Source organism: Heterocephalus glaber, unplaced genomic scaffold (genome assembly GCF_053883595.1).
Source record: "Heterocephalus glaber isolate CG9 unplaced genomic scaffold, H.glaber_assembly_v1.0 deba00001760, whole genome shotgun sequence".
NCBI lineage: Eukaryota > Metazoa > Chordata > Mammalia > Rodentia > Bathyergidae > Heterocephalus > Heterocephalus glaber.
The window spans coordinates 4568934-4592555 of NW_028258457.1; the positions used below are offsets into that span (position 1 = coordinate 4568934).

Here is a 23622-nt window from a genome sequence, read left to right on the forward strand (position 1 = left end):
GAACAAAAGACACAGAGACAAGAGACTTGAGAGAAGCTGGCTCTTGGGCTGATCCAAGCTGCTTTGGGAAGCAAAGACAAAAGACATCAAGGCTGCCTGGCAAGGGCAAGGTCCTGTGTTTGATCCCCGCTATTGGAAATACAAAAAGACACCAAGGACATCCAATGTTTATGATCGTGGGGGAGGAGGGAGCTGGCCAGGCCTTGGGACACCTGCTGGTAACACTATCGCAGGCAAGGACACTGGGATATCTCTTCCAGAAGAGAACAAATGGTTAATTCAGAGGGGAAGAATTTGGTTGTAGTTAGTTGACCTTGGCTGGAAGTAGCCGAAGCTTGGGTCTGGTGGGCTGAAGGGAGGCCTGGTCAGGAGGGGTTCCCAAAGAAAAGAACATGCATGGAGCAGACATTACAAACCAGGAACCAAACTTTAATTACCAGCACAGAAGTTATAGTAGCTTTTATCAGCTTACTAAGACAAAACATTCTGGGCAGCCTTGCAGGCTGTGTGGCACATGCGTGGTTGTCTATGTTGATTCATTATTATATAATGAAGCCCCATCATGCGCCTGTGCTTGATGATGAGATTGTGTCCTCAGGTGTCCTCAGACTCTCGGGCTTTGATATTTCTCACAGTGGCCTTTACAGAGACTCACCTCAAACTCTAGGCTGAGCCCTTTTGAAATGTTGCACAGGGGACCATTTTTAACTAATGTTCTCTCTGTTGACCAGGATATGGCTGCCTATCTCCTCGATGACCAAATTTCAACACATTCTTCAACTAATGGACACCCAACCTCGGGCACTGGGGCTCCCAGGATTTCAGCCTGGGGACCTGATAGGGGTGACATCTCTCCTCTCTCTAGAGCCCATCTGGGAGGGGCCGAACTTGGTGATTCTTTGAACTTAGCAGGCAAGGCGTTGGGACTGGAGTCCTGGGTACACCAAGCCCAGCTTTACCCATGGAAGTCTGACATTCCTGAAAGCACGACCCATCACCCGGGCACTTTTGTGAACCCAGGGATGACCTAAAACTTCTATTTAAGAAGACTACTTTCTGGGGCCGGGGATTTAGCTCAGTGGTTCTGCCGCCTGCCTCACAAGCCCAAGGACCCAAGTTCGATCCCTGCTACCAAAAAAAAAAAAGGACTACTTTCTCAGAAGTAGTTAATTCTCGTAGTCATTGTGGCCTCTCTTATACAACCTGTGCACTCCTTCTTAGCTGAGGAATTTGAGAAGTGGTTCAAGGAGAAGCACGCGGGGTCTGTGAATTCCCTCCCACACCCAGCACTCAGGACGCCCGGGTGAGTGCCACCTCTGGAGAGAGGACTGGAGCCAGTCACAAGACCTCACTGACCAGACAGATAGGTCCCCTGGTGTCTGTCAGACAGCCCATCCTGCCAAGGCAACCAAGTGGCCCATAAATTCCAGGCCCAGGGAGTAACAAGACCTTTCTGGCCATGTGGTCACTGGCTGAGCCCCAGTTGTTTAAATCCTTGGGTCACAGCCTTGTTGTCGGACCTAATAACCAAAGATGCCAAGATGAATATTGTCCAGTGTGGGACAACTGTATATGGCCAGATGGGAGGAAACATCGCCCAGCAGCAGCCCTCCAATGGCTGTGGTCCCAAAGTGTCTTTCGCTGCTGTGACCCTACCTCCATTTTCACTCTTCTCTAGGATTAGAGGGTGTCATTCACATGCAGAGTCGCTAGCTGACTACACTCAGCTACCTTTTAATGACTCCCAACAAGGACGGTCTCTCAAATACCCAAGTCCAGTTAATGAGACAGTGGTTCTTCAAAATGTGATGGCTTTTGACATTTTAACAACTGCTTAGGTGGGAGCCTCTGCCATCATTAAAGCTGAGTGTTGTGTTTAGATTCCTGGTAACTCATTGGCCCAGCCTGTCAAGACCTTTGCCAATGAGTATGTGGTATGTCTAGTCCAGAAATCTCTTTTATTTTTTCTGGTATGAGGAATCAAACTCAGGGCCTTGTGCTTGCCAGGCAGATTTGGCACTGCTGAGCTACAGCTCTGGTCCTAGAAACCTCTTGGGAAACATCTTTTCCCTACATCACACTGGTAGAAATGACTGCTGATTACGGGAGCAGTTGTTCTTTTAGTGCTATTAATTGGACCTTGCATATTCAACTGTGCTATACACTGTGTCTCTTCCAGACCCTCCTGCCTCAGCCTCCTGAGTAGCCCCTGCCAGGTTTTTGCGAGACATTTTCATGTTGCAAGCTGGAGTTGGCCCTGGCAGTTCAGAGACTTACTACTGTTCTTGGACCTGTTCAGCCACTTTGGTGGTGAACACAATAGACTAGCCAAAGAGCAAAGTCCAGATCAATAGTAGTTGTCTTGCACTTAATTCTTTAGAGATGCAGTATTGTAAGGCTCCGGCTGCTCAAGGACATTTTCCTGTCTTTTTGCAAAGGAAAACAGTGTTTTCAGCTTTGGAGACCAGGCTGTTCCTCTGGTCACTACCTGTCATCCTAGAGGAAAAATTACTGTAGGTTGAATCAATGTTCATGGCTGGGAGTCAATAAAACTTTATACAAACAGGCACTGGAGCTGGGTGTAGTGTTGCATGCCTATAATCCCAGGATTCTGAGAGGCTAAAGCAGGTTTAAGCCCAGCCTGCACATTTTAGCAAGCCCAGTACCCTCTCTCCACCCCCCCCCCCCAAAAAACCCCATACGCAGCATTTGGCCAGATGGCTGGAGTTTGCTGACCTCTGGGCAGGAAGTCGGCAGCCTCACTACAGAAGCCATTCAAACAGGTAGCCACTAGGTGGCAGCAAGGAACCAGCTCCCAGGTCGCCGGTGCCACAGCTGGGGCAGCCCAGGGTGATGGAGCCACCTGTTAGTAAGATAAGTGCCTGGCTCGCACATCTGTGGTGCCAGCAGGATGCTTCACGGCAGGCTGAAGGTGGAAATGACCCAGTGTCCACTCACAGAGGGAGGGGAACAGAAATGGGGTCTGACCATACGCTGGAGCATGATGAAGCCAGGAAAAGGAAGGAAGTCCTGGCACCGCCGCAGCCTGGACGGACCTTGAGGCCACGCTGCTCAGGGAGCTGAGCCACACACAGGAGGACATGTGCCGCAGGGTCCCACTCACAGGAGGTACCAGCGTCATCAGATCCACAGGGACAGGAAGGAGGTAGTGCTGCCAGGCTGGGGAGGGGACGGGGGTCAGCGTATCCTGGGACAGAGCTCAGCTGGGGAGACGGAAAGTCCTGGAGGTGGGGAGGGCTACGGGCTGGATTTTCCCTTGCCGAATTCATTTGCTGAAACCCCAGCCCCTGTGATGGCCTTGGGAGATGTGGGTGTGTGTGGTATTGGGGGTTCAGTCCAGTGACGGAGGCCGCTGTCACTTGTCGAACAGCACCTGAATGGGGAACTGAGGACGAAGAAAAAGAAAGACACAGAAATAGAGTCAGGAGGGCTCCCAGGGAGACTGAGAGCACCCGTTTATTTTTCTCCTTCCCTTTATATCACAGGTGAGCTTGGTCATTAATCATGACCCTTATCCAAAGACACCTGCTTCCTTGTTCTCTAGCTCTTTGGAAATTCCCCACCTTCATGGGCTTTCTTGTTTCTCAGGGTTACAGAATGCTCATCATGTTTCCAGGACAATTTCTAAAGGTAAACATCTAAGTTGGCAAGGACGCGGTTCCTCATAACATAGTCTCCTAGCTCTATACAATGGAGGGTAAGATTGAACATGGAGCCTCTATGGCTAACACCGCTCCCCACAGTCCAGGGTGTTTGCATTGAGCTACATCCCCAGTCCCCCCCTTTTTTGGGGGTTACCGGGGATCGAACTCTGGACCTTGCACTTGTGAGGCAGGCGGCCGAACCACTGAGCTAAATCCCTGGCCCCTCCCCAGCCTTTAAAAAAAATTTTTTTTATTTGAGAAAGGATCTAGTTAAGTTGTTAAATTGCCCAGGCTGGGCTCTAACTTGCGATCCTTCTGCCTCAGCCTCCCAAGTAGCTGGGATGACAGGCCCACAGCACCTTTGGAGGGAATTAGGTACAGAAGGGATGGAAGTGTGGCCCTAGTCCTGGGATTAGGCCTTTGTAAGAAGCAAGAGACAGGAGCTCGCCCTTCCTGCTGTGAGAGGATGGAACCAGCAGGTGGCGTCCACAGCTCAGAAGCTGGTCCTCCGCAGGAACCTGGCCCAGGGCCACCTTGGTCTTCGAGGATTTCCAGGCAAATAATGAACAATTGTTTCAGCCCCAGCGTGGGGGTCCCGTTGCAGCACCCGAACAGAGATGCTTTGCTGGTGGAGATCGTGTCACATAGCAGCAAGAATGTGCTTAAGGCCACTGAACTGGGTGCTCAAAAATGTCAAAGGGGGTCAGTTTCAAGTTAGATATATTTTCCACAATAAAAAAAACTTGCTGTTGGGCATGGTAGCACATGCCTGTGAACCCAGTGCTCAGGGAGGCTGAGGCAGGAGGATTGCAAGTTCAGAGCCTTTGCACTGAGCTACATCCCCAGCCTCTTTTTTCTTGGTACCGGGGATTGAACTTGGGTCCTTGCATTTGTGTAACAGGCAGCAAAACCACTGAGCTAAATCCCCAGCACCCCAGCCTCTTTTTTATGCTTTATTTTAGGACCAGGTCTCATTGTATCACTAAGTTGCCAAGGATGGGTATGCAGTCCAGGCTGGCCTTGAACTTGTGGTGATCATCCTGCCTCATCCTCCCCAGTGCTGGGATGGCAGGCATGTGCCACCACACCTGGCTTTTGTTGTCATTGTTCATGGTGACCCACAAATGTGTACACTGGCTCTCAGATTGAGACATCCTGTGTGTGCACTACTGGGCAAGGCCGCTGCCACAGAGCTGGCGTTTTGGGACCCATGCTGGGCTTGTGACCAGGACTGGTGTGTACCTGGCGGTTCCCTGGTATCCAGGTCAGGAAAATGCTGGTTGCTGACTGAGCCTTTTCCTGCTGCCCCAGCAGAATCTGGCTGGCTGGTTCGGCCTGCAGGATGAAGCATGGCAGCAGGCGGCCCAGCCTGCTGGGTAGAAGGCCTCATGGTCACACTGTGTAGAGATCAGGGGCAGAGAGGGGGACAAGGAGGACAGGAAAGGGGTGGGACCTGGGGGTCTATATTTGCCTACTTTGTGTTAGTCTAATTAAATGCTTGCGACTGGATCACTTCATAGAGAAGAAAGGTTAGTGTACACCTGTCATCCCAGCTCCTTAGGAGGCTGAGGCAGGCAGATCTCAAGAATGAACTATGGTGTTTAGAGATGGGTCATTTTGAGGCTAATTATGCTTAGATAAGGCCATCAGAATGGAGCCCCCATGGTTGAATTCTGGTAGCTTTATGGGAAGAGGGACAGAAGGCTGGGTGTAGTGGCACATGCCTGTCACTCCAACACTCTGGGAGGCTGAGGCAGGAGGATCACAAGCTCAAGCCTAGCCTGGACAACTTAGTGACTTAGGGAAACCCTGTCTCAAAATAAAATAATTTTTAAAAATCATGATGGGGACCAAACTCATCCAAACCAAAGCAAGACCCATCTGGTGGGGGCATGGATTCAAGGACATCCTGGGACTGGGTATGGCATGGGTGAGTCACAGTTTGCACATGAAGTAACCCCCAAAGATTCATGTCCAGAAGGCTTGATCCCTGTGCCACAGTGCCCAGAAGTGGGGCTAGGGAGGTGACCAGGTCATGAGGGTGCTGACCTCCCCAGCATTATGACAAGTGATGGAACTGAGGCCAGCTGGAGGAAGTGGGTCACAGAGGAGATGGCCTTGGGGACACTATCTGGTCCCCAGGTCCTTCCTGTCGGGCTCCTCCCCTCTTTCTGCTTCCTGGCTGCCATGAGAGCAGCTCTCTTCTGCCAAACTCTTCTGCCATGCTGTTGCTGCTCAGTGCTGGTTTCCACGGACTGAATCCCCTGAAACTCTGAGCTACGAAGGACTGAAACCATTAGTCACATTAAACCTCTCTTCTAGTTCTGTGGGTCAAGTATTTTGTCACAGTGACAGAAGGGTGACTGATAACAGTGTGTCTGTCCCCTGCTGGGTAGGGACCATGTCACCATGGGGGACCTCCATAGGAGGCATGGGGCAGGTGGATGTGCCCACCAGAGCAGACCAGCCAGGCATCCCCAGCTCTGCCATGGCTCACCCTGGGACACCCGGAGTGACCCTCTCACCTTCCCTAGCCTCAGTTTCTCCCCCGTACAGTCTGCAACTTACCGAAGACGAGCAGGGAGGTTTGGGCAGCTACACAGGAAATTCCAGAAAAGTTCAAACCGGACCAAGTGTGGCAGACAGGCAGCTCTGGGTGGGGGTGGAACATTCTAGAACCCAGAGCCCCGGCTGGATGGGGTCAGAAATGCTGGCCAGGACCAGGCTGTGGACTCATAGGCCACAGGCTCTGCAGCTTGTGCTTCAGTGGCCTGCTGCACCCTATGAGTGGCTGTGGGGGTCCTGCCAAAGGGTGACACAGATGGCATAGCACATGACACCTGATACTGGCTATGTATGAGGGCCTGCAGTTTATTAGTCACAATACTTACAGCCCCGGGGAGGAGCACACCACAGGCCTCTAGGGCCATGCAGGGGACAGGAAGGATTATCAGGGTCTCACACAGCAGATGTAGCAGCAGGCAAATCACTGGCCAAGTGACAAGGGAGCCACCTGCCTTTTGGGGGGCAGGTGTTTTTTTTTTTGGTACCGAGGATTGATGTGGGGAGGTGTTTTGAGACAGGGTCTCGCTATGTAGTACAGGGTGGCCTTGAACTCAGAGTGATCCTCCTGCCTCAGCCTCCCCAGTGCTATGATTGGAGGTGTGCGCCACCACACCCAGCTTATCCCTGCTTCTTGTAGGGAAGAGTTGACATATGCTGTCGTGGCTAAGGGGTCAGGAACAGGGGCGGGCAGCCAGCTGAGCCCAGCCAAGTCCACGGCAGCCGTGTTCTTGACCATGTATGGGCAGGACACGGCAGCCGCTATTAATAACTGGGGCACTCTGCCCCTGGGCACTGGGTGACACTTCTATAAAGCCAGGCCCGCCAGCCCCGGGTGGCTCCTTCAGCCCCTGAGACCTTTAACCCCCCTGTTGTGAGACAAAAAGAAAAGTAAGTACCAAAACCATTCCCCCGCCTCACCCCATGGCCGGCCCCACGCAGAATGTCGGCCCTCGGCGGCCGCCTCGGAGTCACACAGCGAACAGTGTGGGCATGAGACGCCCCGTTCACAGGGCAAGAGAAACACAGATCCGTGGTGGCACTCAGTTGTCCCAGGCCATTGATTTGGTGGCCTTCAGGACAGCTTGGGACTGTCCCAGACTGGAGAGGATGGTGGGAGGAGGAGGAGAAAGAAGTTGAGCAGCGACAGTCTAGGGGCTGGACCTGCCCTCCAGTTCTCCTTATTCTAGAGGGGATGGAGCCGGGGTCCCCTGCTTCAGGCCAGGTGACCCCAAGAATGCATGTGTGTCTTGCTGTGGGGGAGGTGAATGGCCAGGCTTGAGCTGGGGTCCCTCCCATCTTCCTGCCCCCTATTCCAGCCCCATGAGATTTTATATTTTGAAGGTTTCTTTTTTTCTTTCTTTCTTTTTTTTTGGTGGTACTGGGGATTGAACCCAGAGCCTTAACACTGAGCTGTATCCCCAGCCCTTTTTGTCTTTTGTAGGGTCTCCCTAAGGTGCCCAGGTAGGTTTGAACTGGAGATAATTCCTGCCTCAGCTTCCCAAAGTGCTGGGCTGATAGGCATGCATCACCACACTCTGCCTGGCATTTTGGTGGGAGCCCCAAGGCACCCTTTCTAGAAGCTGCCAACCCTGCCATCCCTGTCCCCCTACCTCGAAGGCAGCAGAGCCCCTGTGTTCTCTGACTCCCAGTTTTGCCCAGGACTTCTGGAAGTTCCTTGGGAACAGGGGGAGCTGAGGCTGCTTCTTGGAATCCCTCAGCCCCCTTGAGAATGCCAGGAAGATTTGGGGGCTCCTGGCCTGTGGCAGATGGCATGGCGGCCTCTGAAGCTGTCAGCTTTTCTCCCCTTCAGCCTGCTCCTCCCCCTGGCCGTGGCTGGTCCCTGAGTCAGCCCCAAACACCCCCCCTTAGCGGCCGGAGCGGGCTGGCCTTTGGAGGTGACTGTGTTGGCCCCAGTGGGGCCCTGGGGTGGGGGTGGCGGCAGCTGAGTAACTGCTGATTAAGAGGCTGGTTGAGTGCTACTTGATGTGGGTGACAGGTGTAGCCTCTGTCCCCAGTGCTGGTCTCTGTCCTCTCCCGACCGGGTGGGTGGGTTTCTGCCTCTCTCCTCCACAGCTGTTAGGACTTGAGGGGAAGGCCCAAGTTCTGCCAGGTGACCACCTGGGGGCTGGGTGCCCCGGTGGGGGAGCCGTGGGGACAGGGCACGTCCGGCCCACAGGGGAGGTCATCAGCCCGTCTGCGTGTCTTTCCAGAGGGCCACTGGGGAGGGGTGAGATGTCCAGCAGGAAGTGGAGTACAGATCAGCTTCCTGACTGGTGAACCTTCTGAGGAGCCTTATCCCAGCCAGGCGTCCTCTCAGCCCCCAGGAATCCTGGGACAACTTTCTAGGATCCCCCGGGCCCAGGCCCCTGCTCCTGGCCTCCTGTCGCCCATCTCCAGGGGAGCATAGAAGGTCGCCTCCAAGCTTCCTGGCAGGGGCAGGTGGCCTTCATCCTCCTAGGCTGGGTTCCCTGCCTGTGGTGCCCTGCAGGGACAAAGGAGGGAGCCCCCAGGCAGGGGGACCTGTGACATGGCCAGGCCTGGCCCCACTAAGGTCCGGGGGCTGGGGAGGTGCTGGCCCACACAGGTATTGGCCACCAGGGTGCAGCCAGGGGTGCTGGGCTCTCAGCCCTTGCCCGGGCCCTGAGGGAGCCATGTGTCCCGTGCTGGGAGCCTCGAGGGGGCAGGGGACGGGCTTGGAGCCCCCATCTGCTGTCACCAGAGCAGACTGCCCTGGCCTCTGCCTGCTCCACACCAGGAGCCCAAGTGTCCCCAGACATCCACAGCCCCGGGTCCTCTGGGGCAGGACCAGTGAGAATACTCTCAACTGAGATAGATCTTGGCCTTGAAACTCTCAGGAAGGGGGAGGCTGACTGCTGGGTGTCCTTGAGAGAGATGTGATGTGTGACCAAGCATTTTTAGGTTCAGTAGTTCTTTGGATTTTTATTATTAATATTATTATTGTTGTTGTTATTATTATTATTAATTTTTTGGAGGCAGGGTCTCACTATGTAGCCCAAGCTGGCTTTGAACTTACAGTGATGTTCTTGCCTCAGCCTCCTGAGAGCTGGGATGACAGGCATCATGTTCAGCAGGTCGCCCTATTGCTAGTGTTCCTGTTCTTTTTAACAAAAAAAAATAAATTTTTTTTTGGTACCAGGGTTCAAACTCAGGACCTTGTGTTTGTGAGGCAGGTGGCGGCACCACTGAGCTAGATCCCTGGCCCCGCTCCCCAAATTTTTAAGACAGGGTCTTGTTATATAGTTCAGGCTGGCCTTGAACTCACTATGTGGCCCAGGCTGGCCTTGAACTCAAGGCAATCCTCCTGCCTCAGCCTCCTGAGTGCAGGGATGACAGGTGTGTGCCACCACACCTGGCTAACAAATTTTTGAAAAAATATACATAAAACAAAATTCACCATCTTGACTATGCCTAAGCACCTGGCTCAGCAGCATCGAGAGCATCCCACGGCTGTGCCGTCCCCACTGTTCACCTACGGGGCTTTCCATCTCCCCTGCTGAGCTCTGTCCCAGGAAAGGCTGACCCCCGCCCCTCCCCAACCTGGCACCGTCCTCCTTCCTGTCCCTGTGGATCTGACCACGCTGGGCCTCCTGGGGGTGGGGCCCTGCACTGCGTGTCCTCCCGTGTCTGCCTCATCTCACTGAGCAGCACGGCCTCCATGCTGTGCCAGGTGTCAGGAATTCTCTTCCCTTCCCTTCCCTCCTCCCCTTCCCTCCTCCCCTCTCCCCCCTTTTCTTTTCTTTACTTTTTTTTTTTTTTTTGCACCAGGGATCAAATCAGGACCTTGCACTTGGGAGGCAGGCAGCAGAACCACTGAGCTAAATCCCCGGCCCTTCTTTTCTTTTCTTGCGCTGTGGATCGGACCCAGGGGCACAATACTGCTGAGCCACATCCTTTGACCTTTATCTTTTTTATTTTGAGACAAGGTCTTGCTAAATTGTCCAGGCTGCTAAAGCTTGAGATCCTCCTGTTTCAGCCTCCCAAGAATGCTGGGATTACAAGTGTGTGCCAATCATTCTTTTTTTTTTTTTTTAACAATAAAGCCCAAGATGCCTGACTGGCCAAGCAGCACTCTGGCTGTCCTAGAGCCACCTCTCCCGTGTCCCTGTCCCATCCTGGACTATTTTGGTCACAGTGTCAGGTGGCAGATCCGCCTGACACTGTGCGTGCCTGTGGCAAAGGTCATGGCTTGGCAAGGCCCCTGGGCTCTCTCCCGTAGTCGCTCCTGACTGTCCTCCAGGCACGAGGGCCTCAGATGTCACCTGTCCCCAAAGCTGTATCTGTCCCCTGAGGCCCTCCACCCTGGACCTTGCATGTACCACATGGATCGACACACATTTCCTGCAGAGGGACAGATGGTAAATATTTCTGGCTTTGCAGAACAGCCTGGAACGGCCATGGCGACTCAACTCAGCTGTTAATAGCTCAGAACAGTTTCAAGTGGGCATGGCTGTGTGCCAATAAAACTTTATTTATAGACACTGAAATTTGAATTCCATATAATTTGCCTGTGTGGAAAAATTTAATTCTTTTTGTATTTTTTTCTTCCCTGGCCACTTAAAATTGTAAAGCCAGTGGTTGGGAGTCCACCTTGGTTGTATACTGTCTGCCCAGCATGTGTAAAGGCCCTGTGTTCCGACCCCCGCACTGAAAAGGAATAAACACATAAACAGTCAAAATAGGGAACAGTTCTTAGCTCTTGGGCTACACAAATGAACGTGCCCTGTAATTAGCTGACCTGGGTGCAACTCCCCTTATCTGTGCTTAAACATCCCAGGGTTTCAGCTGGCTGAAGTCAGCCACGGTTTGAAACAATTAAACAGAAAATCCCCCAGATAAATAATCCATAAGTTATACACAACTTTCATTATAGTATACCATTATAATTACTCTTTTAGAATTAGGGTTTTTTTTCCTGGTTGTAGTGGGGATTGAACCAGGACCTTCACATTGAGCTACAGCCCCAGCCTTTTTTATTCTTTCAATTTTGAGACAGGGTCTCGTCTTGCTAAGTTGCTAAGTTGCCCAATCTGGGCTTGAACCTGTGAACCTCCTGCCTCAGCCTCTGGAGTAGCTTGGATGACAGGTGTGCGCCACTACACCCTGTTCAATTCTTTTCTGTGTATTCTTAGGAGTGAGATCAGGGCCAGGGATTTAGCTCAGTGGTTTTGCCGCCTGCTGCCCAAGAGCAAGGACCCGAGTTCGATCCCCGGTAACAACACAACAAAAAAAAGTTTCTTAGGAGTGAGAGTGCTGTGCGGTATGGGATTTGGTTCTTTCTGTTCTGTGCACCCATGTGCTTTCCAAATGTCCACTGCTGTGTCCAAACCCACCTGACCTGTGTCCTGTGCCCTTCTGGACTGAAGGGGGCCAGCAGCTGCGGTTCAGCAGGTGCCCATGAGGTGTCACCCTCTGACCAAGGGATGCCCCATCCTGCCACCCCAATCCTGGGTCCGCCGGACCTTCCAGTTCACTTTGGGCAAAAAGAATAGCTGCATGTGGTGGCACACGCCTGTCATCCCAGCCCTCTGGGAGGCTGAGGGAGGAGGATGGCAAGTTCCAGCCCAGCTTGCCCATCTTAGCGAGACCCTGTCTCAAAATAAAAAATGAAAAGGGCTGGGGATGTGGCTCAGTGCAAAGGCCCTGGATTCCATCCTCAGTACCAGGTGGGGGGAAATGAAATCTGGGTCACCCAGGTTCAAATCCCAGCTCCACCAAATTAATCTGAGCCTCAGTTTCTCACTCTGTGAAGTGGGCAGAAATAATAAAATGCCACCCTGAGGGTGTGCGGAGAGGGTCTCCAGGAAATGTGAATTCCTTGGGAGGGAAGATGAGCTCAGTTCCTGGACAGAGGCATGTCCTTCATGTTTTGTTTTGTTTTGTTTTGTTTTGTTTTGTTTTGTTTTTGCGGTATGGGAGATCGAACTCAGGACCTTTCGCTTTCGAGGCAGATGTGGCGCCACTGAGCTAAATCCCCAGCCCTGGTATTTGTTTCTTTGAGGTGGGGTCTCACCATGTAGTCCAGGCTGGCCTCAAACTCACTGCAATCCTCCTGCCCCAGCCTCCCAAGTACCAGGGTTACAGGCATGTGCCACCATGCCCAGCTCTTTATGGGTGTTTGGGGACAAGGAAGATTCTGGAAAACCTATTATATGGACATCAGCTTTAGTCACAGAAGACAATGACAGGGCAGGAGAGGGCAGAGCTCAGCCCACGGAAGGGAAAACATCAGGCCTGGCTCTGAGGTTCTGGCTGTTGGTTGAAACCTTGCAGGAAATTTGCCATTTGGAGAAACTGAGGCCCCAGAGAATCCCACGCAGAGATCCAAATAGCCCAAGGCTGTAAGTGCCCAGGGCTCTCAGTCCCACCCCAGAGGCTACCAGAGACCCCAGAGAGCCAGGAGGGTCCTCTCAGCCCTTCAGACGGAACACGCCAGACACCAAGGATTATAAAAACAGGACCGAGTTTATTCCGTAAGCCACCACGAGGTCACAAAGGCATTGGGATCCCAGCACCTCGCGACACCGCTCACACACTCCTTGGAGATGTCCCCAAAGGGGACACAGCCACACAGTGGCCGGCTGCTTGCCCAGGACCGGCTATCCTGGGACTGGAATCCTGGTTGAGCAGCAAGTTCTGGATGTCGCCCAGGACCTGCAGGAAGAGCGCATCTCGGGGCTGCGTGCCGTCCAGCTGTACTGAAATCAGAGAGGCCGAGGTCAGCCTTGGGGTCCCAGGGCCACCCATGTGCGGGGCACAGGGACTCTGCTGGGTGCAGAGGCAGTGGACTTGCAGTCAGGCTGCGGGCATAGAACAGCATTTGGCACCAACAACAAGAGACACTGCAGGTACAGCCAGGCATGCCCACCACTCGGGAGGCTGAGACAGGAGGATCGCTGTGAGTTCTAGGCCAGCCTTGGCTACATGGTGAGTTCAAAGTCAGCCTGAACTGCAGAGCAAGACTGTTTCAAAAAAAGAGACTGCAGGTGAGACTCAAGGAGGGACTTCCAGATTGTCTCTCATTTTGATAGGGGAAAAATGTAACTCCCAACCTGCTAGATGTCAGATACGGTGAGTTTGTGTTCCCCTAAATTGAGGAACAAGTTCTAAGGAACAACAGAGGTTAAAGTAGGAAAATTTATTGGGAGAGATAGCTCCTGAGAGACAGGAGGGGACCCGAGAGTGGGTTGCCACAGATCCCACTTTCCTGAGAGACTTTCACAGGGCAAAATCATGAGGTGGGTACAGCATGGATCAAACTATACACTCAGCCAGTGAGATTACAAATAGAGTTGCTTAACTATTATTGATCCAGCAGGAAAGCAGGGCACATAGCCAGGGCGTATGGATGACATCATTAACCTGGGTCGATAATCTATAGTCTCAGTCTTGTCTTTATTTTTATTTTTTGTTTGGTTTTTTTCAGATAGGGTCTATGTAGTTCGGGTTGGCCTTGCACGCACTTTGTAGCCCAGGCTGGCCTCAAATTCACAGCCATCCTCCTGCCTCAGGCTCCAGCCTCCCGAGTGCTGTGATGACAGGTGTGCCCCACCATGCCTGGCTTCCTTCTGTCTTTAGGGTTAGATTTAGCAGTCTTAGTGGGTGGGGGAGGTTGGCCGGCCAGCCAGATGACAGCCTGCTTATATGGGAAATCTCCAAAGGGTGGTACTGATGACCTCAAACGTCACTCTATCCCCTAGTGAAGTTTGCACAGCTGGCCATGGTGACTTTAATCTTCCACGCGCCTCTAGTCACAGTTTGCTGCGTTTTCATCCCGGCCCGGCCTCCCTGGAGGGCCTCACCCTGTCTGATGCCTAGAACATTTCTACCTGACTCAGCTGTCTGTAACGCCGTGGGGAAGGAGAGGAGGGGACTGAGATGCAGCAGGGGTGCAGGGCCCTTACCTACTTCCACACCACTGGCCTCCATCTCCCGCTTATACTTCTGGTACATGGGCCACACGTGGCCGTCAAAGAGCCCAGGGGGGTCAGGGACCGGGTAGCTGCGGGTGCTGCGAGGGAGACAGAGGACAGAAATGGCCCCCAGCCAGGGCCCCCGAGGGTGGGTCACACAGGGTCACAGCCAGGCACCGCACACAGGGAAGCGGGTCCACAGCGCCTCCTGCTGCTGCACACCTTCTCCGCCACTTGCACTCCTCATAGGGGACCGTCAGGAAGTAACTGCGGCTGTACACGTCCAGCAAGGGCCTGGAGGGGAGGTGACACGGTCAGAGCCCAGGACTTTCCAGGAGACCTGAGCCAGCTCACTTCAGGGTCAGGGAGGGACCCAGCATGGCAGACCCCTGAGAATAGAGTCATATTGCTCCTCCAGTTTTGAGGAGGTACTGAGGGCTGAACCCAGGGCCTTTGCACTGAGCTCCATCCCTAACCCTTTTTAATTTTTTAATTTTAGACAGGGCCTCACTAAGTCATTAAGTTGCCTAGGCTGAGCTGGAACTGGGGATCCTCCTGCCTCAGCCTCCCTGTGTGCTGGGATGACAGGTGTGCACCACCACACCTGGCTCAGATCCTTCAATTCAGACAGGGAGGTACTCTGTCTTGCTCTTGGATGTGTCACAGAAAATCCAAAGGTCCAGCCTGGGTTGCTGGGCTCTAGAAGGATTCCTGGGCCTCCCATGGCCTCGCCGCTTGGTCTTGTGTCAACACAGGAACCAGTGTAGCTGGGGAGGGGCGGGACTGGCGCTCACCTGTAGCTGTAGAGCAGGAAGCCTTCCAGCAGCAGGATGTGGGTGTCGGGGGCGTCGGGCTGCAGCTTGACCCCGTGTGCGCGGGCGAACTTCTGGGGGCTGCTGAGCCAGGCCTGCACAGTGCCCAGCATGGCCTCCATGTCCAGAGCCTCGAGCGCTGGGGAGGCAGGGACAGTGGGTGTTGGAGGACGGGACCCCGGGACCACGGAGGACACCAAGAGACAGGGGGTGGCCGTTGTTCTTACCATCCCACTGTTTGAAGCCATCCTCCCCAACAGCTATTTGGTCCTGGGGCTGAAACAGAGGAGCCTGAGCTGGGGTCTCAGTATTCGCTTCTGCCAGCCCCATCTCCTCCTCTTCCCTGGGCCACTGGGTACCTGCGAGCCCACAGCGGGGAGGCTGGGGCTTCCTGCAGCCTCTGCCCCCTGCTCCCAGGTCCCAGGTGGCGCATTATCCTCCTTTCCCACCCTGAGTAAGCAGCCATAGGAAGCCAGTGTGGGTGTGCACGCCTGTCATCCCAGCACTCTGGGAGGCTGAGGCAGGAGGATCTCAAGTTCAAGCCCAGCCTGGGCAACTTAGTGACTCAGTGAGTGCCTGTCTCTAAATGAAAACTAAGAAAAAGGGCTGAGACTGTAGTTCAGAGTGAAGGGTCTGGGTTCACTTCCTAGTTTCGGAAAAGAAAACTCATTCAAAGCAGCCAGATAAGCCCACTTTGCAGAAGGCGGCTGGCCTGGGCCTGGCTGCTGCCCTGCGGCCCCTCCAGCCCATTGTCCCTGGGCACCTTGAAGAAGTCGTCCTGGTGGATCACACAGCAGTTGGGCAGGGCCTTGCGGAGGCTGTTGGTCAGCGTGGTCTTCCCACTGTTGGTCACACTGCAGAGAGAGCAGGCTTGAGGCTGTGGGGCACCGGGGGAAGGACCAGTGTGGGTGGATAGGAGCCCAGAGGCCCAGGGTCAGTGGGAGGGGCAGTCAGGGGAGAAGAGATATTTGCAGCAGAAAAGCTAGGAGTCCCCACCAAACCCTGAAAAATGAAATCAACTTCAGAAATGATGTCCAACCTCACTTAGAACCAAAAGACACAAAGAAAACAGAAACAGGCAAACCCAACCCAGATGGGTAAGGCGGGTGGCACATGACTGTCACCTCAGCAGTCTGGGAGGCTGAGGCAGGAGGATCGCAAGTTTCAGCCCAGGCTGGGCAGCTTTTGACTTAGTGAGACCCTGTCTCACAATAAAAAATTGAAAAGGGCTGAGAGTGTAGCTCAGGGCTCCCTGGGTTCAATCCCCAGTAAACAAACAACAACAAAAAGAGAGAAAGAAGAAAGGAAGAAGGAAGGAAAGAAAGAAAGAAAAAGAAGAAAAAGAAAGAAAGAAAGAGAGAGAGAGAGAAAGAAAGAAAGAAAAAAGAGAAAGAAAGAGCGAGTCAGACAGTCAGTTGTACTTTAGGGTGACCATCCTGTCCTGGCTTACTAGTTTTACTTATTTATTTATTTTTTTGGTACTGGGGATCAAACTTGGGACCTTGTGCTTTTGAGGCAGGTGGCAGAACCACTGAGCTAAATCCCCAGCTGGTTTTCTAGATTTGACACTGAACATCTTAAAGTCTTGAGGACAGTCCTGGGCACCAGGACAGCAGGCTTCCCCATGGCTAAGAAAAAGACTCATCTTGCCTCCTAGGACTGACCAAGGATCAGAGAAAGGTCAACCTCCAGGCCCTTCTGGAGAGTGATGACCTCCTGTTTCAGTTTCCTCTGTCCTAGGCATCTGGGGCATAAGGAAGGCAGGTGTGGGACAGGGGAACAGACAATCACCCTTACAAGGGGCTGGTGGGAAAAAGGGATCCTGAAATATTATAGGGAAAAAGCAGGTTAGAAGCGAGTGAATGATGCACGCCCCTGTTCCCATCACTGGGGAGGCTGAATCAGGAGGATTGTCTTGAGTTTGAGGCTAGCCTGGGCTACATAGTGAGTTCAAGCTCAGCCTGAACTACATGGAGAGACCCTGTGTTTATTTATTTATTTATTTTTTAAAGAAAGAGAATTAATATTCAAGGTTGGAGGAGGAAGCAGGGAAGAACCTGTGTTTAAAAAAAAGCAAGTTAGCAAATGCCCGACATTAATTCTGGTTGTTACAGAGCCTTATCCGCTCAGGGACAGTGGTGTTCTGGGGACTCTGGTCCATGCGCCCATGTGTCTGTCCCTGGGCTAGCCCAAGGCTGGCCCAAGGTCCTTTAGGGAGTGCCTGGCCTTAATTTACTGATTTTTCCCCCCCTTTTTTTTGGCTGTCCTGGGGATTGAATCCAAAGCCTTCACACTGAGCTACACTCCCAGCCCTTGAAAAAATTTTTTATTTTGAGACAAGGTCTCCCTAAGTCGCTAAGTTTCCCAGGTGGCTTCAAACTTGCAACCCTCCTGCCTCAGCCTCCCAGAATGCTGGGATGACAGGTGTGGACCACCCTGCCCGGATGATTTTTTTACTCCCCTAAATAAAGTCGAGGGAGAATGCTTTCCAGCTGGAAAAATGAAACACCGGGTCCTGCACTTGGCGGCCCCTTGTTCCTTAGGGGATGGGATTGGCTGGGTGGCTCCAACCTCCTGGGTTCATTCCCCGCCTCCCTGCTGCCCTCGCCCCTCGGGCTCACCCTCCGATGCCCACGACGAACTTCATATCCATGGAGGGGGCGGGGCCGGTGCACTCCTCGGTGACCTGCTGCCAGGCTGTCCCGATTCATTGAGAAAACCTGGTGCCTTTATAGGCACAGGCATCCCGGAGGGCGTCCCGGGGGAGGAAGCCGCAGGCAGGGCTGCCTGGTGGGGGTGGGGGGGCACCTGTTCCTGTGGCTGGAAATAGCGCAGGGTGCTTTTGCCTAAATTAGTCCCAGCCAGGGCGGGGAGCCCCCTTCCTCCTCCCCTCCCCCTCCCCCTCTCCTCCCTCCTCCCCACTCCTGGCCAGAGAAGCCAGATCATGAGGGGCACAGCTCCCTTCCCTAAAAATATCAGCCACGGTGTGTCCCCGGGCCTGACCCTGACTGACATTGAGACTGAGCCTGGTCACGGCAAGGGAAGGGAACTCAGTCCTGGCCGGCCCTGCTGAGAACTTCCTTTTCCCAAAGATGGGGCCCAGGACTGACTCAGGATCCAGAGTGGCACTGAACCCCAAGATAGCTTTGCTCTCATGGCCTGGGCCAGCCAGAAAATCTCAGCAGGACCCCAGGGGCCCACGGTGTGGCCTGAGAAATTGTGTTGCAGAATTCCAAGGCAGGAGAGAGACCGGTGGGAAACAGGAGGACTTTATCAGGTGCACTCCAGTGGACTCCGGGCCAAAAACCCAAGTGTGGAACCAAGAAATGTTCTTATTTTTATACAATGTTTGCAGGGGTGGGCACAGAAAGGAACAAAGACATCAGCTTAGCCCTGAGAACCAGAAATCAGGAGTTTGAGGATGATATAAACCAGGATCACAGTTGTCAGTCGTAACTGTATCCTTTTTTCTTTTTGGTACTGGGGGTTGAACTGGGGACCTTGTGCTTTCGAGGTAGGCATAGGAACCACTGAGCTAAATTCCCAGCCCATTAACTGTATCTTTTGCGAGCACACAGTTCCTCAGAGGTTACAGACTTCATTTACAGGAATATATGACTGTCTACCTTATCAAAGCCAGGAGGAAGTCAGCCTTGTAGGAAGGCAGATTCCCGAGAAACCAGGACTTCACAGGACTCTTGTTAGCAAGAATCTTGCCGTTTACCTTATCTGAAGTAGCTCAGCAGTTATGGGAGGTGGGGGTTTGCTGAGCGGGGAGCTGCTTTCAGCTAGGAAAACTGATATTTTAAGTTCTGCTTTAATTGGGATCAGCCCCATTGTAGCCTGGAGAGGTGCTGATCCCCATATTATTGGCAAAGAAAAAAATAATTGGATGACTATTAAAATACTCAATGGAGCTGGGTGTGGTGGTACATGCCTGTCATTCCAGCAGTCAGGGAGGCTGAGGCAGGAGAATTCCAAGTTTGGGCAACCTAGAGACTTAGTGAGACCCCATCTCAAAATAAAAAATAAACAGAGTTGGGGAGGTAGCTCAGTGTGAAGGTCCTGGGTTCAATCCCCAGTTCAGCCATTAAAAAAAAAAAAAGCTAAGACACACTTTGTGTTGCGGGGCTGGGGTGGGAGGGATTCAGTTCCACATCAAGGGTGATTGGATACCGAGGCGGGGGCTCTGGCCGAACCTCTGGACAGGATTCTTGCTGACCCCAGGCTCTTGGGAAAACAGGTGAGGCTGAAGTGTGGTCGCAGATAGTGTGTCACTACAGGCCCACAGGATGCACAGCCACCAGACAACTTGGAGTTCAAGGGCAGCTGACTGCGGGTGTGGGAGCTGCTGTAGTTTGGGAGGCTTTGGAATATCCCCCGAAGCCCACATCTGGAAGGTGCGGTCTGCAGCTGGCTGCTGTTGGGAGGTGGTGGGTCCTTTAAGAGGTGGGGCTAGTGGGAAGAAGTGAGGTCATTGGGGTGTGGCCTTGAGGGAGTCCCTGAGTCCTGGTCCCCTCCTCTCTTTTGCTCCCTGGCCAGGAGGTGAGCAGCTTTATGTCATCGCACACTTCCCCCTGCATCCAGGCCACTGACCATGGACTGGAACTACTGAAACTGTGAGCCAGCATAAACCTTTCCTCTCTGTGAGTGATTGGCTCTAGCATTTGTTACAACTGCAGCGAGTTGACCAACACACATCTCCGTCTCTTTTTCTTTTGCAGTACTGGAGATTAAACCCAGGGCCTTCACACTGTCTTATTTACTTCGAGACAGGGTCTTGCTAAATTGCTAAATTACCCAGGCTAGGCTGGAGCTTGCCATCCTCTGCCTCGGCCTCTCGAGTAGCTGGATTATAGGTGTGTGCCACAATATCCAGCTTCTTTTACTCCTAAAAAGGACTCAGGACTCCAAGTAGCTTTTGTTGAAGTGGGTGACAGTCATGATGTAGCACATCACATATTAAACAGTGAGGAAAAGTTAAAGCATTCATTAATATTTAAAAATAATAACATTTACCCACTACATTTTAACTTGATTATAATTATTAAATGAGAAACAACTGTTTTGTAAGAACAATTTTTAAAGCTTTTTAGGTAATAATGTTCATATAAGTAGTCATCATTTTTTACATAATGATTTAAGTAAGTCATTATTTCCTCCCTCCTTTATTCCTTCCTTCTTTCCTTCCTTCCTTTCTTTTTTCTTTCTTGGTGCTACAGATAGAACCTCACAGGACCTCACGCATGCTAGGCAAACACCATACCACTGAGCCTCAATCCCAGACTTACTGTTTTTCATTTGAGGTATGGTCTTGTTAGGTTGCCCAGGCTGGCCTCAAACTTGTGATCCTCCAGCTTCAGCCTCTTGAGTAGCTGAAATTACAGGTATGAACCACTACACATTGTTATTATTATTATTATTATTATTATTATTATTACAGTACTGGAGATTGAACCCAGAGCCTTTGCACTGAGCTACATCCACAGCTCTTTTTTATTTTAGGCTGGGCTCAGACTTTCGATCCTCCTGCCTCAGCCTCCCATAGTGCTGAGATGCCAGATGTGTGCCACTACACCCAGCTCAAGAATGTCATGGATGTAGGTTGAGTGGAATGGAGGAGAGAGACAACTGATGGAGAGGAGGAACAGTCATGGGGTCTCCTGGGATGGGTGGGGATTTTCTAAGAATTCAGGCCCTCTCTCTTTTTGCTGTTTTTCTGGTCTCTTCTGTTGTCATGGTGACTGTCGATCATGAGGGCACCAGAGGGCAGAAATCTTCTAGGGACACGAAGGACCGGACTCAACATGGTGCTAAGCCCACAGGTCAGCTCGACTCCCCTTGCGGCCGTGGCCAGGTGGGTCCCGAGTCACCGTGCTTTCCCTGGGACCCCTGGGCAGTGGCTGCAGGAGAACAGCTCGAAGTGCGGATGCTGGATCAGAGCCACTTGAAGGGGTCCTGGGTGTCACTGCCAACTGTTGGCCCTCAGGTGGGAAAAGAGGGTGGCGCTAGTGCAAGCTCAGCGAAGGTGACCCTTCTTCCCTGGGTGATGATTTAGGCAGCCTCCGAGGCTGAGTCCGGTTTCGGTTGGTGGGGGAGCTCCCAAGAGAACCCAGTCCCTGCCCTGGCTGCAGCCGCTTCCTCCGCCTGCAGAGCCAAGGAACACAGCATCTTTCTGACCCTTCTGCTATTGTGACATCTCGTCTATCCAGGCTGGAAAAGGGTCTCTGCTTTTTAAACTTTAAGTGACATAAAATTCACATAATCTAAAATTTTGCGTGTGTGTGTGTGGCACTGGGGATAGAACTCAGGGCCTTTATGCTGAGTCCCATCCCCGACTCTTTTTTAATTTTTTATTTTGAGATAAAGTCTCAGAGAGCCACTAGGTTGCCCAGGCTGGGCTTGGCTTTGAGATCCTCCTGCTTCAGCCTCCTGATGACAGGTGCACTTTCTGAGGAGCTTCAGGCTGTTCCCCACAACTGCTGCCTGGGGTCATGTTCCCATGGTGACCCTGAGCAGTTCCTTTTGCTCCATATCACATCCTCCCCAGTTTTTGGTATTTTCTTAGTCCTCCTTTTTCTGTTTTTGTTTTGCTGTCATTTTTGTTTTCCTTTTTTACGGTAGCAGGGATCAAACTCAGGACCTTGCAGTTACGAGGCAGATGTGGTGCTGCTGAGCTAAATCCGGCCCTTCTGTCATTGGTGTTTGCGGTGCTGGGGACAGAACCTGGCGCATGTCACACTCTGTGCTTCCTGGAAGTCAGGACAGTGGGTGCTGCCTACTTGGCCCCAGGGACACCATGTGGTAACACCGCCCGCCCAGCAACCCTACCAGGATAGTGACGCTGACTTGGGCCACCTGCAGGCTGAAGACCTCTCACTGTCCTGCGTGTCCCTGGAAGATTCCTGCCCTCTGGCTCCATGATGGTTGACAGTCGCCATGACAACAGGAAGAGACCAGAAAAACAGCAAAAAGAGACAGCGCCAGGATTCTTAGAAAATTTCCACAGGGCTAGCTGGTTTTTTCCCTTTTTTTGGAAACCAGGTCTCAGTCAGTTGCCCAGACTGGGCTCAAACTTGTGATCCTCCTGCCTCAGCCTCCCAAGTGCTGTGGTAACAGCCTGCACCACACCTGGTCAACCTGTTCCTAGAAGTTAGTTTGCGTGATACACAGGTAGACAATCTGGCTACTCAGAGAGAAAGGAGAAAGGAGGATGGGAATGGTCTTTTCAGAGAATAATGGGTGTTCTCACCCCCACACTGGACACCTCCAGGTTATGAACTCCTCTCTTTCCTGTGTTCTATTACAATGCAGTGATCCTGTACTTCACCCATGCCTGACTTTGACCTGGGGTCCCCGGAAAGGATTCCAGGGTCCTAATTCCTTGACAAGTCCCCTGGTTCAGAGGGCTGGCTGTGGCATCCCCAAGCCCATGACCACCCGGAGCCCTGATGCCGGGAGAGGCGGGAAGGAACTCCCCGGAGCCTCCACGGCCTGCACAGACTTGGATTTTGCAATTCTGGCTTCCAGAGCTGCGCCACGCACATTTCTGTGGTTTGAAGCCCTCAGGGTAGGGGATGGTCACAGATGGAAATCCCTCCCTGCAGGCCTCCATCTATGCTCACCTGGGTAACTGTGCGGCTTCTAGGGCCTCCTGGTCACTCCTGCCACGGCCTCTTCTCTGCCCAGGTGGTAGCTGAGGGAGCTTTGTGACACAAGCCTAAGTCAGGTCTGGGCCCTTCTCTGCTCTGAATCCTCCATGTCCCGTCCCCAGAAAGCTTCTCACTCACCATGTGGATTTGAGATAGTGGTGTGGGTGACATTCCTGAGCGGCCCATGTGGGATGGATGTGGTACAAATACCCACCACTGCGGTCTCTCCTGGATGACCCCTAACCTTCTCCTTCTCTTATCCTGGCTGAGCTTCTGCCCTGGACCTTTCTGGGTCTCAGTTTCCCTGTTTGGCAGTTGGGCAGAGCGGCTGAGTCTGTGACATGAGTTTCATCCGACACAGGAAAGCCCAGCCCCTTGGGGAGAGAGAATTTCCTGGGGGCTTTAGTGACAGTGAGTTGTCACCAAGACCTGGCAGGATGCCTGCAGAGGCCTCTGGGGTCCACACGAGGCTGCAGCGGAGGCCCAGGCACCCAAACAGCCCAGGTCTGGTGGCATTAAACTGCGACCATGCTGTTGCACAGCATGAGCTCCATGGACTGGAAATGCCCAGGACAAGCGACTCCAGAGACAGGAAGTGGAGTTGTGGGTGCCGGGGCTGGGAGGGGTTGGAGTGACAGCTCATGGGGACGGATGGGGCTTCCTATGGGGAGACGGAATGTTCTGAACTAATTAGAGGTGGTGGCTACTGGACATTGTGAATGTATGAAATGTCTCTGTTGGTAAATTTTATGCTTTGTGCATTTTATCACAATAAAGAGATTACATTAAAATAGGGATTATCTAGATTATTGAGATGATTGGCATATCCTTTAAGTTTCAGGCCTGAAGAAAGTAACTTACTAAAGCATACACTCAGGCCACGTGTGGCTGGAGCTCTCCTGTCATCCCAGCCACTCAGGAGGCTGAGGCAGGAGGATCACATGATGGAGCCCAGTCTGGGCAACCTAGTAACCTTGTGAGAACTTGTCTTGAAATA

The 23622-nt window shown here is 52.6% G+C and overlaps 1 protein-coding gene and 1 long non-coding RNA gene across 20 annotated transcripts; one reads left to right on the forward strand and one right to left on the reverse strand.

Moving 5' to 3' along the window:
* Positions 1–7025: 7025 nt before the first annotated feature.
* Positions 7026–23615, forward strand: LOC110345923 (uncharacterized). 9 transcript variants are annotated; one of them, XR_015447455.1, is made up of 4 exons: positions 7026–7118; positions 10017–20360; positions 20479–20573; positions 20732–23615. It is a non-coding gene; the product is annotated as an uncharacterized LOC110345923 (long non-coding RNA). The 9 variants fall into 9 exon arrangements; XR_015447454.1 differs by having other exon boundaries at positions 7027–7118; positions 10017–19373; positions 19516–19619; positions 20196–23615; XR_015447451.1 differs by having other exon boundaries at positions 10017–20830; positions 21598–23615.
* On the reverse strand, positions 12693–17749 carry Nmrk2 (nicotinamide riboside kinase 2). Of its 11 annotated transcripts, none has more exons than XM_021244947.2 (7): positions 17595–17749; positions 15737–15827; positions 15201–15249; positions 14956–15112; positions 14384–14455; positions 14153–14259; positions 12693–12941 (listed from the first exon to the last, which is right to left on the reverse strand). In XM_021244947.2, the coding sequence occupies exons 1-7, from the start codon at positions 17624–17626 to the stop codon at positions 12715–12717; spliced, it is 735 nt and encodes a 244-aa protein (XP_021100606.2). In that variant the 5' UTR covers positions 17627–17749; the 3' UTR covers positions 12693–12714. The 11 variants fall into 11 exon arrangements, with proteins under 11 accessions (XP_021100606.2, XP_004865928.1, XP_021100604.2 ...); XM_004865871.4 differs by having other exon boundaries at positions 12693–12946; XM_021244945.2 differs by having other exon boundaries at positions 15201–15264.
* Positions 23616–23622: the final 7 nt, after the last annotated feature.

Bases quoted from the DNA above. Each gene is read 5' to 3' on its own strand.
- Nmrk2 (XM_021244942.2), bottom strand. From the start codon at position 17,684: ATGAATCGGGACAGCCTGGCAGCAGGTCACCGAGGAGTGCACCGGCCC. The intron at 15,851-17,594 runs GTGAGCCCGAGG...GGTGCCCCACAG, and splicing joins TTCGTCGTGGGCATCGGAGG to CCTCAAGCCTGCTCTCTCTG. The intron at 15,113-15,200 runs GTAAGAACAACG...CTGCCTCCCCAG, and splicing joins TGGCTTCAAACAGTGGGATG to CGCTCGAGGCTCTGGACATG.